At 33.1% G+C, this 10612-nt stretch overlaps 1 protein-coding gene across 2 annotated transcripts in view; it reads right to left on the bottom strand.

Annotated features, from left to right (window-relative positions):
* The window catches only part of LOC117113928 (cilia- and flagella-associated protein 47-like), an 82294-nt gene that overhangs the window by 29379 nt on the left and 42303 nt on the right, over positions 1–10612 (bottom strand). For both annotated transcript variants that reach the window (XM_033257440.1, XM_033257439.1), the window contains 3 exons: positions 8352–8456; positions 7053–7209; positions 5916–6174 (listed from right to left, as the gene is read on the bottom strand). In XM_033257440.1, the coding sequence (XP_033113331.1) occupies positions 5916–6174; positions 7053–7209; positions 8352–8456 (521 nt within the window). The remainder of the gene's footprint in view (positions 1–5915; positions 6175–7052; positions 7210–8351; positions 8457–10612) is intronic.

Consider the following 10612-nt stretch of genomic DNA (forward strand, 5'->3'; position numbering starts at 1 on the left):
CCTTTATGTACGTCCTATTTTGGTAAACTTTTAGTATGTTGTTTTACATATAATTAAGTTTATATTTAGATCATAAAACGTTTTGTTGCAATTTTGTCCAGTCAAATCCGTATTTCCGGTGGACTAATACAGGTATATATAATATAGCATATTAGGAGGGCTTTGTCAAAAGAAAGAATTTTAGATTAATCTTAACTTTGATGATGATAATTATAACAACAAGGACAAACCAAGGAGGTATAAAAATAATACCTTCTTGGACAAACTCTGCAGGTGGATAAATGGTTAATACATTAAATGGTCGGACAGGAAGGGGGGGGGGCAAGTCATTTGACCTCAGTGATTCCGGATACCCTTTGAAACTTGGAATAGGTTTACAAATCGTCCTTGTAAACAAGGCTGTATGTAGCACAGTTGAAAGCTCAAGCAAGTTCCTTTCAATTTTTGTCCAGAGCTTAAAAAGCTAACACAATTATATTACCTGGACAGATGAATATTCACCAATCAATAATAATAGTATTATAATAAAATACTAAACAATGGAACCCCTTCTTTGGACAGTCTTAGGTCACCCCTATGCTAGCTATAAATTGCATCATTAATCAATCCAGTGGCAGATTCAAGAAGTGGGGGCCCAGGGTTCCCCCTTCTATATTTTTAAAAATTATAAAAAAAATGGGGAACAAGAGAAATGTTAATCAAATTTAGGTCTGAGAGTGCTATTTTCGGCAATTAAAAGGTGCCAAAATCATAATTTGTCTTGCCTCAGCCACAACCATGGCATCCCTCCCTAGTTCTCCCTCAATTTGAATTCCTGGATCCGTCACTGCCATCAAAGTTTGCATTAAATATTTATACTTTTTAAGTTATCTATACACATTATCATTACCAAGCCTATAAGCTGGAGATAAAAATCTAGGCCCCGGAGCTAACCAGTTTCAAATAAATTGGTAATCAATCTTGTTTATTAAGCTTCATCATCAAGCTTTAAATGAGTTAATCAATAGAAATATCTTTAATTTTCTTATTTCTACATGTAAACAATGACAAAATAAACAAACCTCACAAATAATATTTGTTCATTTACTCAAATAATGAACAGTAAATTAAAAGATCGCTTTGAAACCCAATTTCTTAAATACGTTTCAAGATCTATCAGGATTCAGATCTATCATGTGCTCGTAAATAGTAACCCCTATATTTGGCAAGTTTTAACTACCATTTTGTCCAATACTAAATGTGGTACATCAACAGATCTAAATAGCTTTTACCAAATGCCATCCCAGATCTACATATAGTGCTTCTTTGCTAGATATACGGTGTACACCAAAATTAATCCTCGCCATCAATATTATATCTTGTTAACACTGAACATAATTGATTGATAGAAGATTCTTCTTTATAGTATTCTTGACAATAACATTTAAAAAGAAACCTGATATTGATTTATTTATTAACTTAAATGTTGGCTTCTTTCCTTGTGTTCTATTTTAATCAATTTGTTTTTATTTATACAATTTTTTTTTTGTTAAACTTAAATCTTTTATAACACAAGATGTGTATAAGAGACAGCCTGTGTTTTCTGTCCACAAACATCTGAATTAACTGTAATACACGACTCGAGTGCGTGCCTCTATTATACAAGTATGATAAAAAGTGTAAAGATAAATTGGTTTTCGGCTCATGAAGTAGGTAAAGTAGATAAATCGAAGACAATTATGTTGTTATATTTCTATCGCAGCGATTCATATTAGATACAAGATAGCTTTATTGTCAAATTAAAATATGAAATTAGTTTTTCTCATGGCAACAAAAGTACATAAACAACAAAGAAACATACGATCAATGATGATTAATTTTACATCACATGTACAGTATTAATTAGATCTCTATGTTTGCCGAAAATCGTTAATAAGAGATCATGCTCTAGTTTTTGCGATACTGTACAATGAAAAAAAAAAAAAAAAAAAAAAAAAAAAAAAACGGTACTCGACAAATGATGATGGCCATGATGATGATTAAGATGATGATGATGATGGCCATGATGATAATTAAGGTCATGATGATGATGGCCATGATGATGATTAAGATGATGATGATGATGGCCATGATGATAATTAAGGTCATGATGATGATGGCCATGATGATGATTAAGATGATGATGATGATGGCCATGATGATAATTAAGGTCATGATGATGATGGCCATGATGATGATTAAGATGATGATGATGATGGCCATGATGATAATTAAGGTCATGATGATGATGGCCATGATGATGATTAAGATGATGATGATGATGGCCATGATGATAATTAAGGTCATGATGATGATGGCCATGATGATGATTAAGATGATGATGATGATGGCCATGATGATAATTAAGGTCATGATGATGATGGCCATGATGATGATTAAGATGATGATGATGATGGCCATGATGATAATTAAGGTCATGATGATGATGGCCATGATGATGATTAAGATGATGATGATGATGGCCATGATGATAATTAAGGTCATGATGATGATGGCCATGATGATGATTAAGATGATGATGATGATGGCCATGATGATAATTAAGGTCATGATGATGATGGCCATGATGATGATTAAGATGATGATGATGATGGCCATGATGATAATTAAGGTCATGATGATGATGGCCATGATGATGATTAAGATGATGATGATGATGGCCATGATGATAATTAAGGTCATGATGATGATGGCCATGATGATGATTAAGATGATGATGATGATGGCCATGATGATAATTAAGGTCATGATGATGATGGCCATGATGATGATTAAGATGATGATGATGATGGCCATGATGATAATTAAGGTCATGATGATGATGGCCATGATGATGATTAAGATGATGATGATGATGGCCATGATGATAATTAAGGTCATGATGATGATGGCCATGATGATGATTAAGATGATGATGATGATGGCCATGATGATAATTAAGGTCATGATGATGATGGCCATGATGATGATTAAGATGATGATGATGATGGCCATGATGATAATTAAGGTCATGATGATGATGGCCATGATGATGATTAAGATGATGATGATGATGGCCATGATGATAATTAAGGTCATGATGATGATGGCCATGATGATGATTAAGATGATGATGATGATGGCCATGATGATAATTAAGGTCATGATGATGATGGCCATGATGATGATTAAGATGATGATGATGATGGCCATGATGATAATTAAGGTCATGATGATGATGGCCATGATGATGATTAAGATGATGATGATGATGGCCATGATGATAATTAAGGTCATGATGATGATGGCCATGATGATGATTAAGATGATGATGATGATGGCCATGATGATAATTAAGGTCATGATGATGATGGCCATGATGATGATTAAGATGATGATGATGATGGCCATGATGATAATTAAGGTCATGATGATGATGGCCATGATGATGATTAAGATGATGATGATGATGGCCATGATGATAATTAAGGTCATGATGATGATGGCCATGATGATGATTAAGATGATGATGATGATGGCCATGATGATAATTAAGGTCATGATGATGATGGCCATGATGATGATTAAGATGATGATGATGATGGCCATGATGATAATTAAGATGAGGATGATGCTGGCCATGATGATGATTAAGATGAGGATGATGATGGCCATGATGATAATTAAGGTCATGATGATGATGGCCATGATGATGATTAAGATGATGATGATGATGGCCATGATGATAATTAAGGTCATGATGATGATGGCCATGATGATGATTAAGATGATGATGATGATGGCCATGATGATAATTAAGATGATGATGATGGCCATGATGATAATTAAGATGAGGATGATGCTGGCCATGATGATGATTAAGATGAGGATGATGATGGCCATGATGATAATTAAGGTCATGATGATGATGGCCATGATGATGATTAAGATGATGATGATGATAATGGCCATGATGGCAGTGATGATGATTAAGATGATGATGGCAACAATGATGATTAAGATGATGACGATGGCCATGATGATGGTGATGATGATGCTGACAATGATGATGATTAAGAAGATGATGACGATGGCCATGATGATGATTAAGAAGATGATGATGATGGCCATGATGATAATTAAGATGATGATGATGGCCATGATGATTATGATGATGAGGATGAGGTTTTCAAATCACATAAATAATTAAGAAAATATTTAAATAACAATAAATTGTTCGGTAATTTTTCAAGATTATCATTAGTTACCTCAAGAAAAGAATTCCCCGAACTTCCTAATTCATTAAGGCATAAGGAATATTGATATTTTAGACTATATATCTAGCCTAGAACTACTGTTGAATCCATAACATGACTAGGAATATTCCATGGGAGCAAAAGAGGTTATACATTGGGTTTGTATAGATCCAAAGACCAGGAAAAACACCTTGAGCAATGCTTTATGAAATTTAATTTAAAAAGTGATAAAAAAAAAAAGAGGGGGGGGATGGAGGTTTAACACATTATTGTATATCTAAATTATTACAATATATAAATGTTGTGTTAGCAGAGGTAGCGCCCTCTATAACTGTGTAGGTCAAAGGTGCGTATCAAGGTGAAACGACAACAACTCACGAGGACGAGAAACATGTTCGACATAGGTCTAGGCCTATTGTAATAGTTTATGTTCGTTTTTTAAAACACAGAATTCATAGATGCAAGGAGGTATATATCATAACTCAGATTATCGTTTATTAACACATGTATAAGTCGTCAGTTCATTAGCTACACATTTTATAATAGTCTTAAACTTTCTTATTCATTGCAGTTTTCACGTAACCAGCAGTAGCCAATGAAATCGAACCTACTCTAGTCCTATGCATGATTCATGCATTATAACCTTCGGTTATTGATTGATATTAAAACGAGGTTTCAGTAGAGACCCTTGCATCTAGTTATCCGAGTCTCCAAGAGTTTCATTAACTTTATACCATATGTCGAAATACATTAAATTACACCAGTTACATCAATAATTCAGTCTACTGCCTAATACCAATTAATTTTGAAATTCTTCATGCAAATTATTATATTTGTACTTTACAAATAAAATTGTGCATAAACACATAAACCCATTTATGCTTTTGAGTAAGCCGCATAGAAACTGAAAGGTACTGTATATAGTTTTCTTAGTAAATTGATGAGTAGATGGTAAAATATTAATGTTGAATTATGAAATCTTGTAAAATAATATGAAGGCATGAATAAAAGATATACCACAATACAAATTATCATTAAGGCATGAGGAAGATTGATATTTTAGATTATATCTAGATCTAGTCTAAAGTATTAATTAATTTTATTTCCATATATCACAATACAATATCCATTTCAAAGAAATTCAAAGAATTGCTCAAGGGCTATTCTCCAGTTCATTGGATACAGAATCAATTTACATAATAACCTGCAATATTCTCTGGCCCTTGGGTTTTACCTTTCAAAAGTTTATTCAGCAAAACTTGGTTTCATTCCAAATCATTTATTTTCTACCATGTATCCATTTATACTCAGCATTGGTAGGAGAGACAAAGGTAACAGTATTTTGTCCAATATAAAGTACAAGGCCTACTATTAGGTATGTATTAAGCAAAATGCAGTTTCCCCAAACCACCAGTATGAGTGTTCATATACTGGATTCCGTGATCCAAACATAAAAAGTTTCTCCACCAGCCCCCCACTGGTTTTTTATTTTTTTATTAAGGGGACACTTTTTTTAATAGGGTTCTACAATATTAATTAAATACAGAGATAAATACTATGTAAAATTAACCAACAACAAATAAATACAAATAGACTGCTTAAAATCAATAATAGTGAAAAAAAAAATAAAAATTCTCTCACCTTCGCCCATAAGGGTGATTGGGTTCAACCGGTATTTCATACTCCCAATCTGAGCTGTCTACACGACGGATCGACACAACACAAAGAGCCTTGTGCAATTGCATGTTGTCAGGTGCAAATGTAAATGGAATATCAAGAGTTGCCTTTGGGCCCAAATGAATGTTGGTGGTATGTTTAAGAAGAAGGCAAAATGCTGAATCTGGGTTGATCTGATTTTGTTCAAGGGGTTCTGTGATATTCTGCAACAAATCTGTGTTATCTGTAAGATAAACATCAACGTATTTTTTAGCAAAAAAATAATGTACTCTACTAAAAGTAATCTAGCACAAAACAAAAGTAAACAGACAGTAACTAAGGTAATAAAACATATAGTACTGTATAACACTATCGATAATATATAATGTAACTAAATATATAAATGGTAACAAAGATATTAACTGTAGGATAAAACTGTACATAGTATTATGGTAAAACTGTAACCATGGTATAAATAGGTAACTAAGGTATATATATTTTGGTATCTTTATTTTTTAAAAAAACATTAAATCTGTACAGAAAACAAAATGCAGTATAAACTGAATTGAATGTTGAGTAATTAGTAAGTTTCAAAAAAATTGTATATGTAGAAAATGTAAAATTTGAAATATAAAAATACATTAAAAACTACATGTCAAAAGATAAAAATATATAAATAGTCAAATATTCAAATTACAAAAAAAATTAACTATGGTAAAAAAAACTGTAACTATGGTATAAATTTACAACAATGATACAAATCTGTAACTATAATATAAAAGTAATGTCTTAAATATAAAATTGTTTGTAAATGGTGGATGAAATGGTAACTGTGATAAAAGAAACTGTAACTATAACATAAAATCTATAACTATGATATCTATTTATAATATAAAATATGAACAATTGTATAAAACTTTAACTATAGTAATAGATAGTAACTAGTATATTTTAAAATTCAGGTATAAAAGTATACAAAAATAATTTTAAAATATTTTTGTATAGTTTAAATGGCTGTTTGAAGTACGTACGGGGAAAGTAGGACATTAAGACAAAACACTTTATTTGAAATAATAGCTATGCATCAGCAATAAAGAACAAAAACAGAAATTAAATTCTCACCTGACAAAACTACATCCACGAAAACTGTCTCATTTGTCGGATTTCGGAATGGAATGATGAGGGAGGTGTTTGAGAGTAACGTGGAGCTAATGCTCACAGTTTCCAAAGGTGCCGGGGTAAGTCCTGTACCAGATGCAATGAAAACCCATTCACCAAGCTAAAGCACAAAAGTATAGTAGTCAAAAAACTTTTCCAAATAGTTTTTATATTTCGTATTACTAAAGCCTTTTGTTAATGTCATCTTAAAGCAATGTCATGACTGTGTTACTATACGTTAGTATTTGTATAGCACCATTCCTATTGCTTACAAACAAGGTGCTTTTAAACTTTTGTGACAATAAATATTTAATATATCGAATTGTACAAGATAATTATTTGTTGAATTGGTTTTTATCTATATTTTGATTAACAAAAATAATGATATTCATTAACACAATGGTGCAATTACTTCAAGGCACTTGAAGTTAATTGTTCTCTTTATTGGCTAATAAGACTTTTCTAATTTAAAATTTAATAATCATTATTTTTCTTCTTTTCATTATTCATTTAACTGGGAGGTTTTACACCCCTTTAGGCATTTGAGATATTTTATTTTCTCTCAATAATTCTAATGAAACTTTCTAGTTAAACATTATATATTGATTGATCAATTTTTTTGTGTACTTGAAATAATTATGTCTCTTTCTAACAAGAAGTATAAAAAGGTGTCTGGTAGTATGAGCAGTATGTGCACAATACACTACTGTGTGACTAGGTTTTGCTCTATGGTATAATCCACAGGGAGCAAAAAATGGCTAAAGATGGGCCCTAATGAGCAAGTGTGAAATGGTTGTGAATGCTTTGAGGTAGTTTTTGTATGCTTAAGGCTTTATATAAATAATAAACATTAACAATATTATTATTATAATACAAAAGATTATTATTCTTATGATCAAGTAACTTTATTTGACTTCTAAGTATGAAAATATTATTATAATGATTATTATTATGGCCAGGTGGTGCTTAACTACCAATCCAATAATTTGAGTTCAATCGAATAATAATCTGTATTCCCAAAGGCATTGCATCTGTTTTTAGAGTATTAATTTAATTGTTTATATTACTTTTGAAATAAATTAAAAATGCAAATAAAATTAGACTTGTACAATGGGTTCTATATGATCATCACCTTCATTATTATAGTTTTACTCATAACAACAAAACATTCAAAATTATTTTCAGTAAATAAAAATTCAAATGATACTCCACATGATTTCAGGGGATTAAATGTGTTAATGAGTGAATAAATTAATTTGATACCTGGTCACAGGTGAAAGCCACCTTGGCTGTATGATTACTCTGACCCAGTGATGACGGCATGAATTGCAACGGAACCTCGACAGTTGAATTAGGCGCCATCACAATCTAAAACAACAGAAAAAAAATATAAACATGTACTACAATATAATTTTTTTTTGTAACAATACCTATGCTTTGCCTATATATGGGTCTGATATATCAACTTGCCCATATATGAGAAAATCACACAAATTTGTAACAATAAACTTAATAGTGTGACTAGAGATTTAGTATAGTTATGCAAGAGATTGAACTTGAAAATTAGCACAAGTGGTAGGGTAGGAGGCTTTTAGGACAAACTAAATAATAATTGATCTATTATAGCACATATCACCAAAGGCTCCAGAGCACTTCCATATAATACTCAAATGCCTCAAGATAAACACTGACTTATTGATAATACATTATATGTAGAGCAATAATAATTGGATGGTTTTTTGGGTATTTTCCCAACTGAGTTTGGACAAAATCATGACGTGCTTCAAATTAAAGACTGAAACATTAATTATAGCATACACACACTTTACACATAGGCCTTTAAATATTAATCATGTATTCTAACAAATTATTTGAGGCCATCACAGAACCAGGGGTCGTGCTAACAGGGACCGGGGACCCGTCTACATATTAGTACGCTCTAAAATTGAATAAATAAGCTTTTTTTATATTTTGAGTGATGCCTACCATGCCCACTTTGTTCTCGTCGGGGATGGCCCAAAACAACAACAAACGCCCACCCACCTGTCAGGGAGGAAAACCACAATTGGTCAGGGAGGAAAAAATTGTATGTATTTTCTCCATATTATTAGACTCTACAATTGATGAAATAAGCCTTAGAAATGTCAGCCCCCCCACCCCCCTTCGGACAAATCCTGGCGCCACCCATGCACAAAACCAGCATCAACAGCCACAAAAGAGAACTTTTTATACGTTCTATTTATTATAACCTTTAAATGATGGGTCACTTGCTAGTATTGACTATTGATTTCCCAAGTTATGAGGTTAAAAGCTATTACAAATGTATCAAATTTTCAAACATTCAAATGCAAATTACTCAGTTTAGCATGATAGCGACATTGCACTGATTTTGGAATGGCATGCCTCATTTAGCATTTTTAGTTTGTATTCATTAAAAATATTATTTTGTGGTTCCAGGGCAGGTAAAACCGAGCACTCACAGCATCGTACGACCGTCGCACGATGAATCCTGATTATCGGTGGCAGTCTGAACGATCGTCATTAAAAAGGACCTGCTGAGCGCGTCATGTTGTGTACTTTATAGAATTGCGTCGGCGGACAACCGTCGGGCGAAGTGAGTGCCTGGCTTAAGGATTAACCAGTTAAGCTGAGCAAGCTTTCAAAATCAAACCTGGGGCGGATTGCTGTAAGCGGTCTTTAGACGGTCTTAACGGTTAGCCGGCTATAGTCGTGATGTCACTACTGGTCTATAATTATAGACCATTGCTATACCGCGGTCTAACCAGTTAGCCGTCTTAAATTTTAAAGCCTACTCGGAGGAGGCTTAAAACGGTCTTAAATCATTTTCATCATGACGTTCTGCTGATAAATTCAACTGTGCAATGGCAAGACCTAGGCCTAGATCGTCAAAGTCGGAGAATTGAACGACTAATACTCCGCACACTTCTCAGCGTCTGTAAAAATAGGTCTACGGCGCTGAGGTCTATTTACGTTCATTTCGATACATTTGCGTGCATCGAGCACGCATTACGTCGCCCTCAATCTTACGTTACCAGGGAATGCTTGTTTGCATTTTAATACTCAAAGCTGGCTTTATTCGAGGAGTTAAGACTACCAGTTAAGACCGTTTTATAGCAATCCGCCCCATTTTTCTTATTTATATCAGGTTTTATATTTTTAAAGCCCTGTCCAGACTATCATATTTTATTTTACAAAAGCATGTGACATGCCTAAATATGGTCATCGTAACAGCATTTGCAGTACCCACTGTTACTTGGGGATCGGATTCAACACTAGTTAACTAGGCCCAAGCTCGGTAGTCTAGTGGTTATGGCGCCAGGCTAGTTATCTGGAGGTCGTGGATTAATTCCCACTCGAATCACTTGCAAATTTTTTTTTGCTGGTATTTGGGAACGTACTGAGTATTCAGTACGAGAACACTTCAGGTAGGGCAAAACATTACCCCCTTCGATAACAAATAAATATTAACATTAGCAATGATATAGTAAGAATTTGATTAATTT

This window comes from Anneissia japonica, unplaced genomic scaffold, assembly GCF_011630105.1.
Source record: "Anneissia japonica isolate Jap-2015-1 unplaced genomic scaffold, ASM1163010v1 scaffold1417_len1240632_cov203, whole genome shotgun sequence".
NCBI classification, from domain to species: domain Eukaryota; kingdom Metazoa; phylum Echinodermata; class Crinoidea; order Comatulida; family Comatulidae; genus Anneissia; species Anneissia japonica.